This window comes from Castor canadensis, chromosome 7 (genome assembly GCF_047511655.1).
Source record: "Castor canadensis chromosome 7, mCasCan1.hap1v2, whole genome shotgun sequence".
Classification (NCBI taxonomy): Eukaryota; Metazoa; Chordata; class Mammalia; order Rodentia; family Castoridae; genus Castor; species Castor canadensis.
Window position 1 is genome coordinate 91,322,790 of NC_133392.1, and position 25,069 is coordinate 91,347,858.

Consider the following 25,069-nt stretch of genomic DNA (forward strand, 5'->3'; position numbering starts at 1 on the left):
TCCCTGGCCATAACCTACTCTTACAGAAGCGGAATCTTTCACACCTGATGTTTGAAGCCACAACCTTTCTCATCCTTAAAATTTTCCTTGTGAAAACCAACTTTTTGCCTCACTCCAACTGAGATGGTCCTCTGAGATATATGACCCTAGCTAGACCACAGATAAAGGGTTTGTCTTTCCTTATCTTAACCTGCTACCCCTAGACCACACTGTCTTTATGCTCTGGACTCCATTTTTATGTATGTTACTCAGCTTTCCTATTCCTGTAGCAAAATAGCAACATAATCAACTTAGAAAGAAAGTTTATTTTGGCTTACTGTTTGAGAGGTTTCAGTCCATGGTTGGTTGGCCTCATTGCTTATGAAAGGAAGCATATGGCAGAGCAAAATAACTCACCTCATGGCCAGGAAATGAGAGCCAGGAAGGGGGAGGATTTGGAGTTCCACTGTTCCCATCAAGTGCATGCAGTCAGACCTGAAGGCCTCCTCAGGAGAACCTCCCAAAGTTTCCATTACCTCCTAATACTGTCAAGCTGGGGATCAAGCGTTTGACATATGGACCTTTGGAGAACATTCCAGATCATGCTTCATTCAGTTCCACTCGGCAGAATGTCTGATCCTCTTCACGCTAGATAGAGTGCTGGATGCTGGAATCAGACAGTGCACACAGATCATCTCTGCTCTCAAGGAGCACGGAGACTAATGCAGAAGACAGACAACATAGTTGTCATCCTTGATGCTTCTCTTTCCCTTTAGCCTCCACCTCTATTGCATTAGTGGGCCTTTCCAATTGTATCTCAGAATATATCAGTTTTAGCCTGTGTTCACATTCTCATCATATTTTGAACCACACCTTAGGCTCGCCTTGGGAGTACTGGGAAGTAATCAAAATATTTAACAACTGATAATGGTGCAGCATGGCACCAGCCAATTAGACTGCATCTAGTCAACAATTGCTGGCCATGAAGAACCCAGAACCAAACTAGGTATCAGTCTTGCACCTGGACTCCAATAGTTTATCTGGTCTATAATCAATCTTCCATGCACCAGTCAGTTATTTTAAAAACATAAATCAGATCCAGCTACTTCCTGTTTAAAACTTTCCCAGGTTTTTCTCCTAACCCCTTTCCATGAACAACAAGGCTCTGTGTGGCAGTCCCTGCCCTCCTCGTCAACACTATATCCTTTGCTCGTTATGTTTCAACCACATGGTGAGCCGATTTCTGCCTCTGGTGCAAACCAACTTTGTTCCCAATATCTACCTTTGCACTCCCTGTTCTCTGTTTCTCTTTGCATGGCTAGTTTCCTCTCATTTTCTGAGTTCCAGCTCAAATGCTAACCACCTTGTCTATAGCAGCCACCTCCCCCTTACATCCCATCACAGGACAAATCACTATCTGAAAACACTATTTTTGTATTAATTACCAAGACTGTGAACTCCATGGGAACATCCTGACTATCAGGTCTACACCCAGCACCTAAAAGAAGATGTTACTCCAATAGATTAAATAGGTCCTTAAAAGTTCTTTTGGATTAACAAATATAAACATTTACAAACAGTGTAATAAGTACACAGGGGTGATGAGGAAAAGCCAAGTCCACTTGGCTCAGTTTGGGAGAACTGTACACATCTGAGTTAAGCGATGAATAATAATTGTGATTGTCACTATCATCACCACTGTTATTAAGTACTTACTGATGCTCTAGAAGTGACATTAAGCACCTTTTATTCACTTTTCTTAGATAGTCATCATGTTACCTCTATAAGGAAATATCACTTTAGTTTTTCAGATGGGAAAACTAATATTAAAGTATCAGTATTGATATCAAAGTATTAATGTTGTCAGTGCCTCCAAAGCCCAAGCACCATGGATTGAGAGCAAGCAAAGCAGAGGTGGGGAAAGACACTTCCAGGGAGAGGAAATATCATCTGTAGAAGCACAGAGGCCTGAAAGAGCAAAGCACATTTAGAATAACATATTTGTGATTTCACCACTATAATTAGAATTATCCCTTTGGAACCTCCTAAATTCTTAACCTTTGTGTTCCCAAGTATGCCCACTGCTATTGACTCTACTTATCTCAGAATTTTTAAATCTTATATATCCACGATGTCAACATAATAAGACTGTTTGAAATGTGTTTTAATAGCACCCTCACCCTTGTCTTCCTGTGGGCACTGGAGTAATTTGGGCACTTCTGATGAGAAAGAGAGTAAGGGAATGGTAGAGAGTCTTCTGTACCCCTTCAATCATGCTCAGACTTAACAGAAAAATACTGTATTACGTTTTCATTGTTGTTGTTGCTATAACAAAATTCTTGAGGTTGAGTAACTTATAAAGAAATGTGGCTCATGATTTTGGTGGCTGTAGGGCCCAAACAGTATGGTGCTGGCATCCTGGCAAGAGCCCACTATCTGTATCACAACATGGTAGGGAATAGAAGGCCAACAGGCTATATGACAAAGGGGCCAAGTGTGTGGGGTGGCCTTGTTTTATAACAAGTTGCTCTCCAAGAACTGCTCGCTCCAGGAGACCAGCATCAATCCTTTCTGGAGGTGGTGCTCCATGACAATTCCCTTGGGGTGGGCCTTGCCTCTCCAAGACTCCACTTCCTGAACGCTGCCGCCCCCAAGCTTCCAGCGCATGAACCTTCAGAGGACAAACCATAGCCACTATCTCTGCCTAAGAAAATTTGAAGAAACGATGGTAGCCAAATCTATTGATTCTTTTCTCCTTTGTAGTTAATACTTTGGGTGATCTAAGGAATCATTCTTTCTCCAGAGGTCATGAAAACATTTTTTGTACATTACTTTTTAATAGCGCTACTCTTTTGCCTTCTACATTCAGATCTATAAATCACCTGGCATTCAGGTGTTTGTGTATGGTGTGAGGTAGAGGTCAAGTTTCATTTTTTTCCCCAAATCAGTATCTAGTTGTCACAGCACTATTTTTCTATGCTGCTCTTCCATTTTCTTTGTCCTTAATCAAGCATCTATATGTACATGGATCTGAGTTTTCTGTCCCATTTATTTATCTGTTCTTGTATCAGCAGTCTGTGGAATAAATCAGTTCCTTCTCTTGAGGCCCTAAAGAACAAGTCTTTCCACACTGCTCTTCTGCATTGACTTGGCTATTCTTGTGTTCTCCAATAAAATTTAACATCAGCTTGTCAAGTTTCACCCAAACTAAAGAAGCAAACAGACCCCAAACAATAAAAAGAACTGTTGCAATTTTATCTACCTATATATATATATATTTTTAGCACTGCAAAGACTTTCTATAAATTTTTTAAATTTATTTTTATCGTTGTGCTGGGTGGGGGTACATTGTTTACTTCAACCTTTTAACATTTCTCTCAGTAATGTCTTAAACTTTTCTATGAGTGGTCTTACATTCTTGCATGCTTTGTTAGATTTATTCCTAAATATTTTATATTTTATGTTATTACTATAAATTTATTTACTTGTTTATTTGCTTTTTGGTATGCTACTATGGACCAAATAGGTGGATATATAATTTTAGAATTGTGAGTGGCTTTATTTTAATAAACGGTTTTATTTTATTTTAATAAAGCTATTTAATACAATTTAGTTAAATTGTTTAAATAAGTACACTTTTCTGTGGTGTTTAAAATGCTACATCATAAAAATCTGCATGTGGATGTTTCTAGCAGGTTTATTCATAACTGCCAAACCCTGGATGTCATTCAATAGGTGAGATAATGAACTGTGACATACACACCCAGACAGTGGAGTCTTACTCAGTGCCAAACATAAGTAAGCTATTAAGCCATGGAAAGACACAGAAGAAACTCAAAGGCATATTACTAAGTGAAGAAAGCCAATCTGATTTGAACCATATGACATCCTGGAAAAGGCAAAACTCTAGGGACAGTAAAAAGATTAGTGGTTGCCATGGGGTTAGTAGTGGGGGAGGTATGAACAGGAACACAGAGGATTTTAAGGGAAGTGAAAATACCCCATATGTATTTATGTATATATGTATATGCTTACAAGTCAGCATACATTTGTCAAAACCCACAAAATGTATGGCAGCAAAACAGAACTGTAGTGGACTTTGGGTGATAATAATATGTACTATATTGTGGCTGAGTGTGGTGGCTCACACTTGTAATCCCAGCTACATGGGACGTGGAATTTGGGATAATCATGCTTGGAAGCCAGCCCTGGCAAAAAGTGAATGAAATCCAACCAGTCTCAACCAATTAAAACTTGGTATGATGATGCACAACTGTAATCCCAGTTATGAGGGAGGTATGTATGAGCAAGATGATTACGGTCCAGGCTGATATGGATAAAATGTGAGGCCCTATTTGAAAAATAACTAAAGTAAAAGGGCTGGGGCATGGCTCCAGTGGTAAAGCAAAGATGATGGTGATAATGGTGATGGCAATGGATATCGGATTGTAACAAATATCCCATTTTGGTATGGATATGGATAATTGGGGAGCTAGTGCATGAGTGGGCAGGGGGTATATGGGAATTCCTTTTATTTTATGGGCTTTTTCTCCTCTTTGGAGTTGCTCAGATTTTTTTATGAGATTTAAGAAAAAAGGTTCTTTTGATGGTTCTGGAGTTGGAACGCAGGGCCTCAAGCTTGCTAGGCAGATGTTCTACCACTTGAGCCACACCCCCAGCCCTTCTGCTCAATTTTGTTGTGAATCTAAAACTCCTCTAAAAAAGTTATATTCATTAAATATTTTGTATTTTGACTTTAAATTTTAATATGAAATGAAAACTATTTTGGAATAAAAGTAACTTTTTGAAACATAAAAATATTTTTTAAAGTTTTTACCCTGATCTCTATTATTTCTTTCCATCTACTGTTTTTGGGTTTGGTTTGCTCTTATTTTTCTAAAAGCTGCATCATTTTGTTATTTATTTGGGATTGATTTAATTTTTTAATGAAGGCACTCATAGCTATAAAATTCTTTCTCATCACTGCCCTTGCTGTGTCACAAAGGCTCCAGTGAGGTGGAAAATCTAGAAGACATGGAAAAATTTCTAGACACATATGACCATCCAAAATTGAACCAAGAAGATATAAATCACCTAAATAGATCTATTACAAGCAATGAAATTAAAGCAGCAATGTTCTCCCAAAAAAGTCCAGGACCTCAAAGATTCACTGCTGAATTCTACCAGATTCTACCAGACTTTCCCATGAAATAGAAAGGGGAGGAACACTGCCAAAATCATTTTATGAAACCAGTATTACACTCATCCCCAAACCAGAGAAGGACACAACAAAAGAAGAGAATTATAGGTCAGTCTCTTTAATGAAGTTAGATACAAAAATCCTCAATAAAATACTGGCAAACTGAATTCAACAACCTATCCAAAAGATCACAAACCATGATCAAGTAGGTTTCATCCCAGGGATACAGGGATGGTTCAACATACACAAATCATTAAATACAATACAGCATATTAATAGAGGCAAAGACAAAAATCACATGATCATCTCAATAGATACAGAAAAAGCCTTCCACAAAATTCAACACCCTTTCATGATAAAAGCTCTATGAAACTAGGAATAAAGGGAACGTACCTCAACATAACCAAGGCTATACATGACAAGCCTATACACAAAATCATACTAAACGGGGAAAAATGGAAAATATTATCTCTAAGGTCATAAACAAGACAAGGGTCTACTCTCTCCACTCTTATTCCACATAGTCTTGGAATTCCTAGCCAAAGAAATAAGATAGGAAGAAGAAGTAAAAGGAATTCAAATAGGAAAGGAAGAAGTCAAACTATCCCTACTTGCAGATGACATGATCTTATACCTAAAAGTTCCAGAAAACCCCACCAAAAAACTCTTAGACATCATAAACATCTTCAAAAAAGTAGCAGGATACAAAAATCTATTTATAAAAGTCAGTAGCCTGTCTATATACCAACAACGAACAGACTGAGAAAGAATGTAGGAAAACAATTCCATTTACAATCTCCTAAAAAAAAAAATCAAATATCTGGAAATAAACTTGACAAAGGAAGTGAAAGTCCTCTACAATGAAAACTATAAACCATTTGAAGAAAGGAATTGAAGACTATAGAAGGTGGAAGATCTCCTATGCTCATGGATTAGCATAATCAATATTGTGAAAATGGCTACACTATCAAAAGCAATCTACATGTTTAATGCAATTCCCATCAAAATCCCAATGACATTCATCACAGAGATTGAAAAATTAACCCTAAAGTTCATCTGAAAGCACAAAATGCCATGAATAGCCAAGGCAATACTGGGCAAAAAGAACAACACTGGAGGTATCACAATTCCCAACTTCAAACTATACTACAGAGCCACAGCAATAAAAAGAGCACGGTTACTGGCACAAAAACAGATACCAAGACCAGTGGAACAGAATAGAGGACCCAGATATGAATCCACACAGCTACACCCTCCTAATTTTTGACAAAGGCACCCAAAATATATGATGGAGAGAAGACAGCCTCTTCAACAAATGTTGCTGGGAAAACTGTGTATTTGCCTGCAGAAAACTGAAACTAGATCCGGGCTTCTCAGCCTGTACAAGTATCAACTTAATGTGGATTAAGGAATTTACTATAAGACCTGAAACTTTGAAGCTAGACTAGGAAAGAGCAGAGCATTCTCTGGAACTAATAGGCATAGGCAATAACTTCCTAAACAGAACTTAAATGGATTAGCACCTAAGAGAAAGGATTGACAAATGGGACTACATGAAAATTAAAATAATATGATAAAAAACAAATTAAAAAAAGTGTAAGAAGTCTGTCTCATCTCTCTCTCAGGTACTTTTTCCTCCTCTTCAGAGGTAAATGCTGTAGTACTTTCTTGTGTATCTTTCCAGATTCACATATGAGCACAAACGGCTATCTGTGTCTTCAGGAATTCATAGGAATTTTTCCTTTGGGTAGAATGCAGACAAGAGGTCTAACCCTAGAACCTAAGACTGCTAGCTTTAGAAAGGACTGCTTCCAAGTTTAGTCCTTAGCGGGTATCTGAGAAACTGTAATTAAGGAGGGTTCTCAACATTATCTAGCCAGGTTTCTCATGGGCTTCCATGATAGACAGCACTTCACATATGTTGTCACAATTTGATGCTAGAGTAACTCAGTCCTGTGTGACCCCATGAGGCGTGAACTTCTAGAAGCTTGTGCTTGGCCTTATCCAGGTCTTTTCCTTTGCTGATTTTTCTTTGTAGCTTTTTGGTGTAATAAGAAGTCTAGCTGTGAGTAGAATTGAGTCCTGTGAGTTCTTCCTGTACATCACTAAACCTGGAGATGGTCTTGGGGACTCCCAATATATGTCAATACATTTTTTCTTCTGTATCAGAATAGCCTGATAAAAGACAATCAGATTCAGTGAAACCACTCACATTAAGTACATATTTCATTGAGTTTATCAATCACTCTTAGTGTTACACCATCATTCTTTTGTCCTTCATCAATAAAAAGATGTTTTCTTGGACTTTCATTAATTATTATCTGTTCAGTCATGAAAAAGGTGACTACTGATAAGCCACAGTCCATCACATTATAAATTCCTTGCCATAATCCAATCTGGAGTAGATGCCCTTTTATGCTCAAATTATCACGGGATTCATCATCTTTTGGAGGTATTTCTACTTTCTTTCCTGTTTTAGACATCTGTTTCTTGTACCCTTTTTGCTTCTTTTTTCATTATTTCCTTATTTTACTAAAACAAATTCTCTATAGTAGCTTCTTGAGAAATGGTGTATGGTAGGTAAATATTTTGAAAGTCTGATTGATAACTTGGCAGAATTTTAAGCAGAAATCACATTCTTTAGGAATTTCAAGTTATTGATCCTTTGTGATTTTTTTCCATCTGGAAACTTTTTTAATCTATCATTTGCCTTTTCATTTTGAAAACTCATATCCTTCAGGCCTGGAATCTTGAGAATTAATTTCTCCCTATTGTGCTACTCTTTTTCTCAAGCAATCTTAATATTATTATAAACCTTGATTATTTTCTTCCTGCATGTACTACTCCTCAACTTTAACTCTTTTCTCTACATTCCTCATTCTGTTGATTTTTTTCATTTCTGGTATCTTCTTTATTTCCAAGGACCTTCCCTGCCCTTTTCAATTGCTTCTTGTTACGGCTTTCTCTTCTCCTCCTTTTCTTGGCATACTGTCAGTTTGAGGTTCAGCCTGCAGTGTCTTGTTTCCCCGCGGTCTCCCACCCCGGCTACCTGCAAAGAGCCCAAGACCCCCGGCACCGCTCGCTCGGAGGCAGAGCGATCAGCCCCGCCCCGCGCGTCAAGCAGAAGGAGCGCGCTCCTGCCCCGCCCACCGTGCTTCAGGCCCCGCCCCGCCGGCCAAGCTGAAGGGAGGGGTTTGTCCTGCCCCGCCCACCGTGCTTCAGGCCCCGCCCCGCCGGTCAGGCGGCAGCGCGTTCCTGCCAGCTCCGCCCCACCGCGTTTGAGGCCCCGCCCCGCGGACCCCGCGGGAGGAGCCTACTCCAGTCGCGGGCCACCAGCTCGCATGTCCCCGCCGTCTTTCCGTCGCCGGCCTGGCCTCTCGGCCAGCGGGCCTGGCGGTGCCGGAGGGCTCACTCTGCTGCTGCGGCTGCTGGCGCTGCCGCTCGCGGCCGGGACCGACTGCCCGTGCTCGGAGCCCGCGCTGTGCCGCCCGATCCGCCACCGTCCGGACTTTGAGGTCAGCGCTTTCCCCTGCCCCCTGGTCGTCGGGGCTGGAAGAGAAGTTTAGAGTGGAACCGAGTCCTAAAAAGAGTGTGGTGCTAACACCACAAGCTTAAGCACTCGCAGGCCTTCCTGCTTACAGTCCTGTTTGTAGAGGAAAGTGGCGCAGAGGTTGGGTAACCCCTCCCAGGTCTCGCGGCAGGCCAGCACTCCCGCGCACAAGTGACGCCAGGGCCAGCTCCTGTCCTTACCCGCTCTGCCTCCTACGGCTGCTCTCTGGCGTGAAAGACGGGAAGGAGGATGATCCATTCCTTGGTTTTCAAGGGAGTGAGGATTTACTATGAAAAAATGTCAGGTTTCAAAAGTACATCGGAAGGCATAACGTTTTGCTTACCTTTACTTTTTGTAAGGGTGGTAAAAATAGGCCTTTCAGTACATTCTCCTAACCCAACCTAACAGTCTACAGGGCTTCTGGCAACTTGAACCAAACACTCTTTTGGAAGCAATAGTAAAACCACTTGACTGGAGTTTAATGACTAGCAAGAAGTGGACAAAATCAGGGAAGTGAAGTTTAGTCTAAAGAAAATTCTTTTGTAGCGACAGGAAAAATTCCTAGGTCTTAATCTAGTAGAGTAATTTTGAGGCAGGGCCATTCACTTGACAAGTTTTTTTTTTTTTTTAAGTATGTGCACATTGTTTAGAAGACTTAAAAGTGCCACCACTTTTGAGGCTGGTGGAGTGGCTCAAGTGGTAGAGTGCCTGCCTAGCAAGCGTGAGGCCTTGAGTAACATCTCAGTGTTACTAAAAAAAGCAGTGGTGAAAGTGTTTTGGAGAGTCTGCCCAGTGTGGAAACCTAGACTTTTTAAAAGAAAAACTGTAGACTAATAAGACAGTTTGAACAGAGAACAAGTCATGATATCAGCAGTCATCCAAACAGAAGACAGAAGAGGTCCAGAGCCTGTGCAGTGGACTTTTGTAGGCCAAGTGGATGCTGATTGGCTTATTTGGGTATGATCTGGAGGGAAAGCTCTACTTACTGTAAGGTAGTGGTTTCTGATGGCTTAAGCTTAAGAGTCACTTTATTGTTACACTGGGTTGTTTTCTGCTTAAGTAGGAGTCCAAGGCACTGGAGCTATTTCAGCCTAATGGCCTCCCCATAAGTGCTGTTTGCTTCTTTTTTTTTTTTTTTTTAAACAATCTGAAAGATTTATGGTAGCACTCAGTACTTAGTGGATTATGTAATATTTGTGGGCATTTTGAAATCAGTCATACAAAGAAGCAAAATTATGCTCATTTATGTTGAGAGCAAATGAGTCCTTTTCTGTATTTTTTCAAATGTGAAGGCTAGATTATATGTCTTTTCCCCCATACATATATTTGAGATGTGTGGGCACTGGGGATTGAACGGGATTCAAGCATGATAAGTGCCATTCTACCACTAAGCCACACCTCCAACCCTTCTTCCTTTATACTTTAATTGGTTCATTGAGTTACTTTAAGGTTTTCTATTATGTTACAAGCTCCTTGTATTTTTAAAACACATTGCATATTAGTTATTAATAGAAATATGAATCCAAAGATAATGGGCCATTCAATTTCACATTCTGTAATTACTTCAGTTATATAGCAGAAAAATGAGATATGCATAGTTAATTCTGAAAAGTAAACACAAGGTTGCTTAAACTTTTATAGTTAACGCTTCCCAGTGCTCTCCCCCATCCCTTCTCACAGCAGTCCCCTCACCTTTCTTTTTCTCAATGCAGACCTTATGCCCCACCCTTGCTTGGAACTCTTAATGGCTCCCTTGGGTCCCAGAATAAAGCCCAACACTCCTCAGTGGTTTACACAGCACCACTTGATCTTGTCACCACTTAACTTTACAAGTTTTGTGATTACACACACTTCCAGAATTTCTGTGCTTATATTTTCAGTTCTAGAAGCTTAGACTTCTGGGTTGTAGGGACCTTTGGTATTTCCTCATTTGAGAGTGCTTCCTCCCTTCCCCCCATTAGGCAGGCATTTAATCACTTGAGACATGCCCCCAGCCCTTTTTTGCTCTATTTTTTGGAGAGTCTCACATTTTTGCCTCAGACTTCAATCCTCCTACCTATGCTTTCCATGTCGATGGGATTATAAGAGCGATCCTCTATGCTTATTTGTTGAGAAGGGGTCTTAACTACCTTTTTGCCTGGGCTGGCCTCCAACTGTGATCCTCCCTATCTCTGCTTCTAGAGTAGCTTGGATTATAGGCTCATACCACCACACTCAGCCCCAGAATGCTCTTTCCACAGGTAGCCCTTCTCTTTTGTCATTCTACAGATTGCAGTCCTCTCAACATGTGCATTCCTCAAGGAAGTTTTCCTGTCCTACCTGGCTAGCAGGATCTCTTTATATAGGGTCATGACTCCCTATATTCTCTTGTAGTCCTTAATAGTGTTGTACTTAATAATTAATGACCTAATGGATCTAGTTTCCCTTATTAACCTCTGTGTCCCTAGTTCCTAGCAAAATACTCCTGCAATACCTTCTTGGAATTCAAGAAATATTTGCTGAATTAACATATCAATCCTTCAGGATAAAAGAAATATAATCACTGAGCCTCACTTCTAAAATCATCTGTGGAGGAAAATGCTGGAGAAACACAACAGCAGTTGCCTTAGAATTTGGACTTAAATGTTCCAAGAAGTAAGCTTCACCAAAAATCCTGTGTCATAACTCATGCAGTGTCTATGGATCCACCTAGAACAGCCGGAAACTTGAATATTATCACACTCCTTTCTCTTGCCTTATTCACTTCATCACAAGGCTGCTAATTTTGCCTCCTTAGTCTCTCCCAGACCTGTCCTCTTAACTGGCCAATTGCCAGTTCTCCAATTTTAGTTGAGATCACCATCATCTCTTCCCTGGATTCATCCAACAGTTTCCCTATTCTGACTCCCATTTTAGACCCTTTTTAACCATTTCCCACTTCAGACAAAGTGGGAAATTTTTCTAAAATGCACATTTTCTCCTTAAAAATGTCTTTATTCTCTTCCTTTCTCTCAGGGGCTTACAAAGGGTGTCCATGATTTAATTCCTACTTACCATTCTGCTTCTTCTCTATGCTCTCTCTAAATTCTAGTGTTGCTGTGCTAATTATTTACTTATCCAGCTCTCTCTGCCTCTGGGCATTGGCACTTTCTTTCTTCTTGGCCCAGCCTTCCCCATTTCCTAGGCCTGGCTCATCACCCCTGCTACTAACTATATTGGGTTCTGTCTTACTCTTATACTCTCAGTGCTCACCATAGTACCTGGCACGTGGTTGTGTGGAGTTCATTTTGGATGGTCAGCATGGTATTGGTTTAGTGATGGTGCTTACCTCTATTGTTCTGGCAGGTCTTTGTATTTGATGTGGGAAAGAAAACTTGGAAATTTTATGACTGGTCACAGATTACAACTGTGGCAGTTTTTGGAAAATATGACTCAGACCTTATGTGCTATGCTCACTCAAAAGGAGCCAGAGTAGTGCTAAAAGGTATGTTCTTACCAGATAAATGTGTCTAGCCAATTGGTAAATTTATTTCTATCATTTGTTATAGTCTTTGGTTTCTAAAGAAATTCCTTTTTTATGCTTATCTTTTCTTTATACTAAATCTTATGTACTACTAAATTGTTCTCACAAAGACAGCGAATTTAAAAAAAAAAACAGTTTTTGGTTTTGAGCAATATGTGCCTGCCTAGTTAGCATGCTGACCTTTAGTCATAATCTACAATTTCTGCTTCTAATTTGAGAATAATCTTACTTGTCTTACTCATAATAGCTATTGTGGAGATTTGTAAGCAATTATATTCTATTATTTTTGCATATTATTTCTCTGTTTGGACAACTTAAATTAGAGGCTTAGTATTCTAAAATAATAAAATGTTTTAAAGACACTTTGATCTCTTTGGAAATGGGCTTGTGAAATAACTGGCATTTAACTGTGAAAAGCATATGTAGAAAAGATGTGTATTTCTTCCATAGGAGATGTCTCCCTAAAGGATATTACTGATCCTACTTTCAGAACATCCTGGATAGCTCAAAAAGTTGATTTGGCCAAAGCACAATATATGGACGGAATTAATATAGATATAGAGCAAGAAGTTAACTGTTCATCCCCTGAATATGATGCATTAACAGCTTTAGTCAAAGAAACCACAGACTCTTTCCATCATGAGATTGAGGGGTCACAGGTAAACATTCATTCATTTTTTAGAAATTTATGTATCAAAATGTGTTTTTGAATGTATGATTAACTCAATCCTAGTTTACTGTAATGGAATGTAAAAATTTCATCTCATAACCTATTTTGTTGTAGAACTATGGAGAAAAAAATTTGTATCTTCAATGCTAACACTCAAAGAATTATAGTGAGAATTAAACTCAAAGAATTAAAGAGTCCTGAAAGAGTCTGCTAGGATAAATTGGCCAATGTATACAAATTTTACCTAAAGTGTCTCAAACTTTTATAATAATTAATCAGTAAGAATTTACTGAATGTCTAATTAAGGGGGAAACCTTTAATGGAATTTTAGAACATTTCTGCACATTAAAGGGTCATGAGTATTCAGCTAAAGTAATAAACAGGTATTCTGAAAGACTCACACTTGTTGAATGGTTGTGCATCATTCAAAAATTATTTGACTGTTTCATAAAATAAAACTTTTTTAATGATTTGTCCAGCAGTTTGAGTTAATGAATCTCTTATTTCTGGGCCTAAACCACCACAGGTGTCTAGGTGTGACCAAACCTACCATGTAACACAGTCGTCAGTCAAGGACCTGAATTCACAATAAAGACAGGCTGTGCCAATAGCTGACCTGCGTAAGCCTGCACAGTACTTTAAAAATTTCTTTTGGTGTGCCTTTACTCTCCATGTGTTCATAGGATTCAACAGACTATAGTGTCATCAAATGTGCTGCTTCAATCAGTGGAGTACCAGTCCAGCCTCTGAAGACATTTGAGTTTAAAATTCCTCTTCTAGTGTCTTCCTCCTGGCCATTGTATGTCCAAATACACATCTAGGTCGGTGCAATGCAGTCAAAAACTGTATTTCTTAGAACTTCTGTATGTGTCAAACCTATATTCATATACTGTAAGCAGTTCTTTTTTTCTTTGGGTATTTTAAGACAAGAGAATATATAATTTAAAAAATCTGACACAATATGCATGTTCAATCATATTACATAAAAGATATGTTTTTCCACAGGTAACCTTTGATGTAGCTTGGTCTCCAAAATGCATAGATGGAAGGTGCTATAATTATACTGGAATTGCAGATGCTTGTGACTTTCTCTTTGTGATGTCTTATGATGAACAAAGTCAAATCTGGTCAGAATGTATTGCAGCAGCCAATGCTCCCTACAATCAGACATTAACTGGTAAGAGTCCACAGTATAATGATTATTCCATAATCTCAAACATTAAGGTATCTTTTCTATTTCCAAGTTATTTATATACCTTTCTATTTGTAAAACTTTCTTCAAACCTATAAGTCACTTAATTTGGAAGGTTTTAATATTTACAAAAAGTTTAAAAAATTTTGAAATTTTAAAAGTTTTTTCACTTAATTTTTCTAAGAATCTTTGTGGGATAGGTATGTTATCATTAAACCTCTATTACAGATGAGGTGAAAGGAATTAAGTTCTTGTGGTTACATAATTATAAAGGTGTTCTAACTTCAAGTCCCACACTCTTGTCATGAAATCACATGAAGAAGATATGTATCTGGATTGTGACAGGATATTTTTGTTAAAATAATCAATGTTACATAGTTTAATACCAAAGATAGTTATAATATGGGTACCTACCAAACATTACCATAGATTAACAGGATTAGCTTTGTCTTTGGTGAGGGGGTGTTGTTTGTATTTTTAAGACTATATAGAATCTCACTACATAGCCCAACATGGCCCCAAACTCTTAATCCTCCTGTCCCAGTCTCCTGAGTGCTGGGATTATAGATATGTACCACCAGGCCTTGTGTATTTTAGTACTTGTGTATTTTAAAAATTCTACTCCTAATAGAATTGAGGATACTTCTGACCTGTCATTCATATGCTGTGGTCTTTGTATTATCCTCTCCAAAGTTTAGACTGGTGCAGGAGGCACAGTTAGGAGAATTGTAGTCTGAGGCCAGCCCTGGGCAAAAACTTAAGACTCTCTCTGAAAAATAAACTAAAGCAAAAAGGGTTCGGGATGTTGTTCAAATGGTAGAGTTCCTAGCAAGTACACAGTATAGCCTCACAACTCTCCCACAAAGCTCAAAGTCTGGATTGTTTGTGTCCCATTAATCAGATGGATGAAAGATTGTTTGCTATCTTTTGTACTCAGGTGAAATTTCTGGGGCAGTTGATACTGATTTAGAAATATTTTTTCTTTTTCATAAAGAGTTAAAATCTTAGAACCTGGCTTTATTTTATCATGTCCTCATTGTTTGGAAACAGCGATCTGATCATAAACATACACTATTTAAATGTGAAAAACAACTTAATTTTATTGTGCAATAATTACAAAGTAATTATCTAATTTAGGATTCCTAAACTATGCCTATCATCTAATAGAAGAGAGAATTTGTATTCTATCAGTAATTGTACCTACTTTACAAGCTTAGATCCTGAGTGGTTGCAGAGCTTGTTTGAACATATTAACAGATACATGAAGAGGAAAAAAATATGTTTTTTCTGTCTCTACTTGACTAGGATATAATGACTACATCAAGATGGGCATTAATTCTAAGAAACTTGTAATGGGTGTTCCCTGGTATGGTTATGATTATACATGCCTGAATCTATCTGAGGTAAGAACAGATCATCTGTTAAGTAATTTTACCCCCATTATATATTTTGTTTCACTAATAAATTTATCTAGAATGTCTGAAATGTAGTTTGAGACTAACAGTTTGTTTATTTTGAGTCATTTAATTCCATAGAACCTTCTGAATGTCATACATTTTTATTTGATTAGGAAATTTAGGGCTGGGGGTGAATTGAAGTATGATATATATTATAAGAACTTTTGTAAATGCCACAATGTACCCCCAGCACAACAATTTAAAAAAAAAAGGAAAGAAAATTTAGGGTTGATAGGTTGGCTCAAGTGTAGAGCACCTATCTAGCAAGCATGAGGCCCTGAGTTCATAACCCAGTGCTACCAAAAGAAAACAAAATTAACTTTTATTCTACATAGTAAGGTTATCTATTTATAGCACATATTTAATTTCTAACAAATAGATTTTTATTACTTTTTGATCATTTTTTTCCTTAAGATTTGTTTGGTTATCTATATTGTGAACTTTTTTTTTATTTCTAGGATCACGTTTGTACCATTGCCAAAGTCCCTTTCCGGGGGGCTCCTTGTAGTGATGCTGCAGGACGTCAGGTACCCTATAAAATGATCATGAAGCAAATAAATAGTTCTATTTCTGGAAGCCAGTGGGATAAATATCAGCAGGCTCCTTATTATAACTATAAGGTAAGACTTTTCACAAACTGTGAAGATTTGTTCTAGTAGTTTTCATAACTGTACATTCATAACAATCAGTTTTCTTTTAGGGCATACCATACAGGCTGCTGTTTTCATGAGTATACTTGGCTGTGACTCTGTGTCATCAGTTTTCCGGGGAGCAATTCAAGTTATGCTAATAATGCAGACCTCTGCTTGGGCCACTTCATTTTAAATGATGTTATAAATTAAGCCTTATCACCAAGATTTCCTTAAACTTTAGTTTTCTAGGGAGCAATTCAAGTTAAGCTAACTATGTTTGGGCTGTATAATTTTAGACGATGCTATAAAAGCATGTGTTATCAACAAGACTTCCTTAATAGTGACAGTTATGTTAAGATAATTTGCTTTTAAAGGGCTTTAGGCAACAGTAGGTTACCAGTTCTGAAGGTCTCCATTTCAAAGTAGCCTAAAGATCCTGAAGAGAGTCAGATAGGGAGGAATAAGGTTAAGAACAGAAGATGTATAATCATAACCTTTATAAAGGAAAGGCTGTATCATTTCAAACTTACTTCATAATTAAAACAAATTATAGGTAATGTTAAAAAATCAGAGACAAAAATATTCCAGCAGGAAACCTGAAAAAAATGTAGTAAGTGACAGACAATTCTGATAGGTAGTGTTTAATGAATAGAAATTGTTATAACAAAGAGGCAAAGAAAATATTTTTCATAATTTACCTTTAGTGTAATAAAAACATTTTTCATACCTGAAAAACCTAAGTACAAATAATCTTTGAATTTACATTGGATTATGTTACTTTAAAAAGAGTTCTGAAATGATATTTATTCTAGCAAGATTTATATTCTTTTTTTCTTAATGTGTTTTTGTGGTTCTGGGGTTTGAACTCACCTTGAGCCACTTCACCAGCCATTTTTTGTGAAGGGTTTTTTTCAAGATGGAGTCTCATGAACTATTTGCACAGACTGGCTTTCTTTGCCTTCTGAGTAGCTAGGATTATAGGCGTGAGCCACCAGTGCCCAGCTAAGATTTATATTCTGGCCAAGATTTATATTCTTGACTAATGATCTGATACTCATTTATAAAAATAACTACAAACACACTACTATAAATTAGAATTGATATGCACATATATGCCTGTGTATCAATCATATAGAATGCTTTTAGTGTAAAGCTTTCTAAACTTTGGAATCAAAATTATGTATCTATTAGTTAAACTAGGGTGTATCATAATTCTGTCTTGGTCAACAGTATTTTATTGAACTCTGTTCTAGGAACTGCTAACATTATACATGTGTGCATGCATGCTCACGTGTGCCAGGGCTAAATGTATCTAGAAGAGATATACTATATGCCTGTCCTGGAGATTTCTAATATATATATTAAAGTATTTAAGAAGTGGTGCAATACATAAAGCCTTGTAATTGCTTGACATAGAGCCCTGTTTCATAGCCCTCTTAGAACCAGGGAACAATGTTTCATGGATATAGTTTGGTAGTGGCTATGATAACCAAGTACATGTAATTTAGAAATATGTAATATGGATGATAGTGCATACTACAGTGCACTGTTTTTTGTAATCCCTAACTTACTTTCTTTAATGAGTGAGAAGATGCAGGAACACATTCTTTTCTTAAAAATTATAACTGACAAGAAAATTTGTATATATTTATGGTATACAACATGTTTTGATGCATGCACACATTGGGAGATGGATAAATCAAATATTTAACACATACATTGCTTCATATAGTTATCTTTTTATGGTGATCATTTAAAATCTACTCTTAGCAATTTCCAAGTATGCAGTACATTGTTATAAAGTAGTTGCAAACATATATAACAGATCTCTTGAACTTATTCCTCCTGTCTAACTGAAATATTATATCCTTTGACCAATATCTTGCATTCTTCCCAGATATAGCCTCTAGTAACACAATTTTAGTTTTTATGAAATGAACATATCCTTTTTCTTAGTTAAGTATGCATGTTTTATTTCCTCAACAAATTTATTTTTAATAAACATGCATTAAGTGTATATATTAATGGGGATGTTTCAACACATGTGTAAGAATTCACTGATAAAATCTAAGTAGTTAGCATTTCTTTATCATTTCTTTATGTCTGGAGTCTTGAGTTCCATTCCTCTAGATCTTCATAAAATATATAGTATGTTTTTGTGAACTATAGTCATCTGTGCTGTGGAACAACAAAACTAACTCCTTTTGACTGTGTTTTGGCAACCATTATCCAACCAGAACAAATTCTTTGAGGTCAAGAATTCAGGAAACATTTTGGTGAGCACTGGATGCCACTTTAGAAAACAACCTAGTTATAACTGTTATTTTCCTCTTTTTTTATTCATTGTAAAATTATGTGGTAATCATATCAAGTTTCTGTTGTGTTTGAAGAGAGAGTTGTTCTGCTTTCCTATTCTATTTCAGCAAAAAAGCTTCATCTTGGACACAGTATTCTGGAAAGCATATGTTTTAACCATTCCTAAATAAATCAATTACCCTTTGATCCTTCACTGTTTTGAGACATTTGAAATTTCCTAACAATACTCTAAAAATGTTACAAGAATGGGATACAAGCCAGGCATGGCAATGCACACATATAATCCTAGCACTCAGGAGGCTAAGGCAGAAGGATCGAGAGTTTGAGGCCAGCCTGAGATACAGAATGAGACTGTCTCTAAAACAAAAAAAAAAGGAATGGGATACAAGATAAAGAATGAGACATGCCTCTTTGTAATGAGACTACTATACTTAAACATACCACAGTTTATTCATTTTCCAAGTTACCCCTGTCCTTCCAAGTAGTCATCTTAGGAGACCATTTTAACTCCAGAGTGCTACCATAAATAATCACTGGCATTTATTTAGAATTCCCTTTAAGCAGTTTCCTAGATGCATATAACAATCAGTACATTATTCGGGGGAGGGAGATAAAGGAGAGCTGTGGAGGGGGTGAATTCAAGTATGATATGCAGGCAAAGACACCTCCAAAAAGGAGAACTATAGGCCAATCTCCTTAATGAACATTGATGCAAAAATCCTCAACAAAATAATGGCAAATCGAATTCAGCAACACATCAAAAAGATTATTCACCATGACCAGGTAGGCTTCATCCCAGGGATGCAGGGGTGGTTCAACATACGAAAATCAATAAACGTAATAAACCACATTAACAGAAGCAAAGACAAAAACCACTTGATCATCTCAATAGATGCAGAAAAAGCCTTTGATAAGATCCAACATCATTTCATGATAAAAGCTCTAAGAAAACTAGGAATAGAAGGAAAGTTCCTCAACATTATAAAAGCTATATATGACAAACCTACAGCCAGCATTATACTTAACGGAGAAAAATTAAAACCATTCCCTCTAAAATCAGGAACCAGACAAGGATGCCCACTATCTCCACTCCTATTCAACATAGTACTGGAATTCCTAGCCAGAGCAATTAGGCAAGAAGAAGGAATAAAAGGAATACAAATAGGTAAAGAAACTGTCAAAATATCCCTATTTGCAGACGACATGATCCTATACCTTAAAGACCCAAAAAACTCTACTCAGAAGCTTCTAGACATCATCAATAGCTATAGCAAGGTAGCAGGATATAAAATCAACATAGAAAAATCATTAGCATTTCTATACACTAACAATGAGCAAACGGAAAAAGAATGTATGAAAACAATTCCATTTACAATAGCCTCAAACAAAATCAAATACCTAGGTGTAAACCTAACAAAAGATGTGAAAGACCTATACAAGGAAAACTATACACTTCTGAAGAAAGAGATTGAGGAAGACTATAGAAAGTGGAGAGATCTCCCATGCTCATGGATTGGTAGAATCAACATAGTAAAAATGTCGATACTCCCCAAAGTAATCTACATGTTTAATGCAATTCCCATCAAAATTCCAATGACATTCATTAAAGAGATTGAAAAATCTACTGTGAAATTTATATGGAAACACAAGAGGCCACGAATAGCCAAGGCAATACTCAGTCAAAAGAACAATGCAGGAGGTATCACAATACCTGACTTCAAACTATATTACAAAGCAATAACAATAAAAACAGCATGGTACTGGCACAAAAACAGACATGAAGACCAGTGGAACAGAATAGAGGATCCAGATATGAAGCCACACAACTATGAGCAACTTATCTTTGACAAAGGAGCTAAAAATATACGATTGAGAAATAGCAGCCTCTTCAACAAAAACTGCTGGGAAAACTGGTTAGCAGTCTGCAAAAAACTGAAACTAGATCCATGTATATCACCCTATACCAAGATTAACTCAAAATGGATCAAGGATCTTAATATCAGACCCCAAACTCTTAAGTTGATACAAGAAAGAGTAGGAAATACTCTGGAGTTAGTAGGTATAGGTAAGAACTTTCTCAATGAAACCCCAGCAGCACAGCAACTAAGAGATAGCATAGATAAATGGGACCTCATAAAACTAAAAAGCTTCTGCTCAACAAAAGAAATGGTCTCTAAACTGAAGAGAACACCCACAGAGTGGGAGAAAATATTTGCCAATTATACATCAGACAAAGGACTGATAACCAGAATATACAGGGAACTTAAAAAACTAAATTCTCCCAAAACTAATGAACCAATAAAGAAATGGGCATGTGAACTAAACAGAACTTTCTCAAAAGAAGAAATTCAAATGGCCAGAAAACACATGAAAAAATGCTCACCATCTCTAGCAATAAAGGAAATGCAAATTAAAACCACACTAAGATTCCACCTCACTCCTGTTAGAATAGCCATCATCAGCAACACCACCAACAACAGGTGTTGGCGAGGATGCGGGGGAAAAAGGAACCCTCTTACACTGTTGGTGGGAATGTAGACTAGTACAACCACTCTGGAAAAAAATTTGGAGGCTACTTAAAAAGCTGGACATCGATCTACCATTTGATCCAGCAATACCACTCTTGGGGATATACCCAAAAGACTGTTACTCCAGAGGCACCTGCACATCCATGTTTATTGCGGCACTATTCACAATAGCCAAGTTATGGAAACAGCCAAGATGCCCCACCACTGACGAATGGATTAAGAAAATGTGGTATCTATACACAATGGAATTTTATGCAGCCATGAAGAAGAACGAAATGTTATCATTCGCTGGTAAATGGATGGAATTGGAGAACATCATTCTGAGTGAGGTTAGCCTGGCCCAAAAGACCAAAAATCGTATGTTCTCCCTCATATGTGGACATTAGATCAAGGGCAAACACAACAAGGGGATTGGACTATGAGCACATGATAAAAGCGAGAGCACACAAGGGAGGGATGAGGATAGGTAAGACACCTAAAAAACTAGCTAGCATTTGTTGCCCTTAACGCAGAGAAACTAAAGCAGATACCTTAAAAGCAACTGAGGCCAATAGGAAAAGGGGACCAGGTACTAGAGAAAAGGTTAGATCAAAAAGAATTAACCTAGAAGGTAACACACACTCACAGGAAATCAATGTGAGTCAATGCCCTGTATAGCTATCCTTATCTCAACCAGCAAAACCCCTTGTTCCTTCCTATTATTGCTTATACTCTCTCTACAACAAAATTAGAGATAAGGGCAAAATAGTTTCTGCTGGGTATTGAGGGGGGGGAGTGGGAGGGGGTGGAGTGGGTGGTAAGGGAGGGGGTGGGGGCAGGTGGGAGAAATGAACCAAGCCTTGTATGCACATATGAATAAAAAAAAAAAAAAGAATCTTTGTAAATGCCACAAGGTACCCGCACACAGCACAATAAAGGAAAAAAATCAGAATTATTATTAGTCTTCATTCTATTTTTACTTATCTTTTTTCTCCTTCCTTTACTCTTTGCCTAGATCTGCCTCTTTCCTTTTACTTTTATCTCTTATCCAATAGCTCATGTGCTTCCTGAGAGAAAGTTGTATAGTGTAGAAGGTGTGTATAAGACCAGAATCTAGTTTATGGTCCTTAACCAGTGTGTGTTAAGTTCAATGAAGCCACCTCCAGTAGCCTTTTAGAATCAATTCAGTGAGACCAACAAAAGGAGGTACTTTTCTTCTCTATTGCCATTACCTTTTGATTTGGCAGATTCAACATAAACAAAATCATCCATGCTGCTACTATATAGGCACACTCCCAGGAACTGTAGAAAATATAAAACAGAAGTTGGTTTTAGCAGATCAGAGCAGTAATTCTTCTTTACTTTGGCTGTGTATCAGAATTACATAATGGAACAGTAGGGGCTAGATGTGTGGCTCAAGTGATAGAGCACCTGCCTAACATAATGGAACAGTAGTTTTACTGTTTACAAAGCAAACAAACAAATATACATCCAAGCACCAACCTTAGAGGGTTTTGATTCAACAGGTTTCATGTGGAACGGAGCACAGAAATCTGATGTACATATTGGTTGATAATTCAAGGAAATTATCAAATCAAAGATCAAATCAAGGAAAGTAACTTAGGATTAAGAAGAATCTCAAATAGAATACATTAGGAGGTTCATTTGTGTAATCTTTGTTGTTAAAAGTGTCATAAACAATAATATCTATAAAGAATCACATACAGATCCATGTAATAATAGAGCAAGAAAGTACTATGCTATAATTTTTTCATTATTTCATTGTATCCTTTTTGAATCACTGGACTTAAGAAACTTTTCCTCTTTTACTGTAAACTCTAAATTTGCATTTTAATTTATTTATATAGGATCCTGATGGCCATTTCCATCAAGTGTGGTATGATAACCCTCGGAGCATCTCTTTAAAGGCAGCATATATGCAAAACTATGGCTTACGCGGCATTGGCATGTGGAATGCCAACTGTCTTGACTACTCAGGAGATGCTGCAGCCAGACAGCAGACTGAAGAAATGTGGGCAGCCTTAAAGCCAAAGTTGTGACAGACAGACATCTTTTGTCAGTTTGTTAACAGAGATTTAGAAAAATTATGTGTATAAATAGATCTGGTTTCTTTTAAAAAAATGCATACATTTTTGTCATGTTGTTATAACTTTAGTTATTAATAGACTCAAAAAACAGGTACACAATAAAGAAATACGTTGTTTGAATTTGAAAAATACACATTTTTTTTTCTTAAATATCCAGGAACAAAAAGGCAAGAAACAGGTCAACTAATTATATTACCTATTCCTATTTCATGTAATTAGGAAAAATTGCTTTAAATTTTCATTATGCCAAATTTTCCTCCCAATAATAAAACATACTTACAAATCAATGCTGATTTAAAATATTTGAGAGACAAGAGAAGGTAATGGGAGGTGGATATGATCATACACACAATGTATGGAAATTTCATAATGAAACTCATTATTTTGTACAATTAATATTCACTATATTATTAACTAAAAGACTAAAAAATTTGTAATTTGAAGTAGAAATTGTTTGCTTACAATAGAGTTTTAAAAACCTAGCCTTTCAGAGAAGTAGTCTGTTTTGTACTTTTCCCCAATAAATCTTAAATTCAAAATGTGGAATTTTGTGTCTCTTTATATTTGTCAAACTGATGAAAATAACTTTCCTGCTTTCTGACTCCTTATAGAATGTATTCATGTTCTCTGAGTATGTCCTATTGTCATTTAAACCTTTGGACAATGAGTGATGGGAAAAATAATCAAATTTACTTAAAAAATACAAGATAACTTAGTAATATTTTGAGTTAGTAAATTAAAGCTACCTAAATTATTTTATGAGGTTTATGTGTAAACATTTTTACAATAGGATTAACTTAGTGTGGAACTTGATACTATCCACTGTTATTTATACTTCCAGTTATTAACTTATGGATATTTATAAATTCCATTTCGTGGCTAGTTTTCTTTTCATAGTCATATGAAAATGTTTTTCTACATCTGCATTTTAATTTTAATTATCTAAAGACATTACTTTCTTAACTAGTTCCTTTATCTAAAAGATGAATTTTTTTTTTTTTTTGGTGGTACTGGGGTTTGAACTCAGGGCCTCAATCTTGCTAGGCAAGTGCTCTACCACTTGAGCCATTCCATCAGCCCTCTATAAGGTTAATTTTGTGCAAAGAATTTTTCTTTTTGGTGGTACTGGGGTTTGAACTCAGGGGTAGGGAGACACTCTCCCACTTGAGCCATTCCACCAACCCTTTTTTATACTGAGTATTTTCAAGATAGGGTCAAGAACTATTTGTCTCAGCTGGCTTCAAACTGTAATCTTCCTGACCTCTGCCTCCTGAGTAGCTAAGATTACAGGTGTGAGCCATTGGTGTCTGGATGACAGTACTGAGTTTTGAACTCAGGAATTCATGCTTGCTAGGCAGTTACTCAACCACTTGAGCTATTCCTCCAGTCCCTTTGTTTCACTTATTTTTTGAATAGGATCTGGCCTTTTTTGCCTGGCTGACCTGGACTGACATCCTCCTGGTTGTGGCACCAACACAGCTGGGATGACAGGCTGCATCAGCATGCCCAGCTAATTTCTTAGGATGGGGTCTTGCTTCATGGATAGGTAGAATCAACATAGTAAAAATGTTTGGTAGTATAGCCATAGTAAAAATGGCTATACTACCAAAAGCAATCTACATGTTCAATGCAATTCCCATCAAAATCCCAATGACATTCACCAAAGAGATTGAAAAAATCTACCCTAAAGTTCATTTGGAAACATAAAAGGCCACAAATAGCCAAGGCAATACTCATCAAAAAGAACAATGCTGGAGGTATCACAATACCCAACTTCAAATTATATTACAAAGCAATAGCAATAAAAACAGCATGGTACTGACACAAAAACAAACATGAAGACAAATGGAACAGAATAGAGGACCCAGATATGAATCCACACAACTATACCCAACTTATTTTTGACAAAGGCACTAAAAATATATGATGGAGAAAAAGACAGCCTCTTCAACAAAA

At 37.2% G+C, this 25,069-nt stretch overlaps 2 protein-coding genes across 8 annotated transcripts in view; one reads left to right on the plus strand and one right to left on the minus strand.

Moving 5' to 3' along the window:
- Spata1 (spermatogenesis associated 1) overlaps positions 1 to 25,069 on the minus strand; it is a 104,019-nt gene that overhangs the window by 32,414 nt on the left and 46,536 nt on the right. For 2 of the 6 annotated variants that reach the window (XM_074079584.1, XM_074079583.1), the window contains exon 12: positions 22,238 to 22,307. In XM_074079584.1, the coding sequence (XP_073935685.1) occupies positions 22,285 to 22,307 (23 nt within the window). In that variant the 3' untranslated portion in view covers positions 22,238 to 22,284. Of the gene's footprint in view, positions 1 to 515; positions 647 to 13,344; positions 14,059 to 22,237; positions 22,308 to 25,069 lie in introns of those variants that run through there. The other 4 variants (XM_074079581.1, XM_074079585.1, XR_012449835.1 and 1 more) reach the window with 3 other exon arrangements.
- Positions 8,417 to 23,659, plus strand: Ctbs (chitobiase). Of its 2 annotated transcripts, none has more exons than XM_020184074.2 (7): positions 8,417 to 8,694; positions 12,054 to 12,192; positions 12,682 to 12,890; positions 13,907 to 14,078; positions 15,399 to 15,496; positions 16,009 to 16,170; positions 22,874 to 23,659. In XM_020184074.2, the coding sequence occupies exons 1-7, from the start codon at positions 8,521 to 8,523 to the stop codon at positions 23,063 to 23,065; spliced, it is 1,146 nt and encodes a 381-aa protein (XP_020039663.1). In that variant the 5' UTR covers positions 8,417 to 8,520; the 3' UTR covers positions 23,066 to 23,659. The 2 variants fall into 2 exon arrangements, with proteins under 2 accessions (XP_020039663.1, XP_073935687.1); XM_074079586.1 differs by lacking the exon at positions 22,874 to 23,659 and adding an exon at positions 16,251 to 18,691.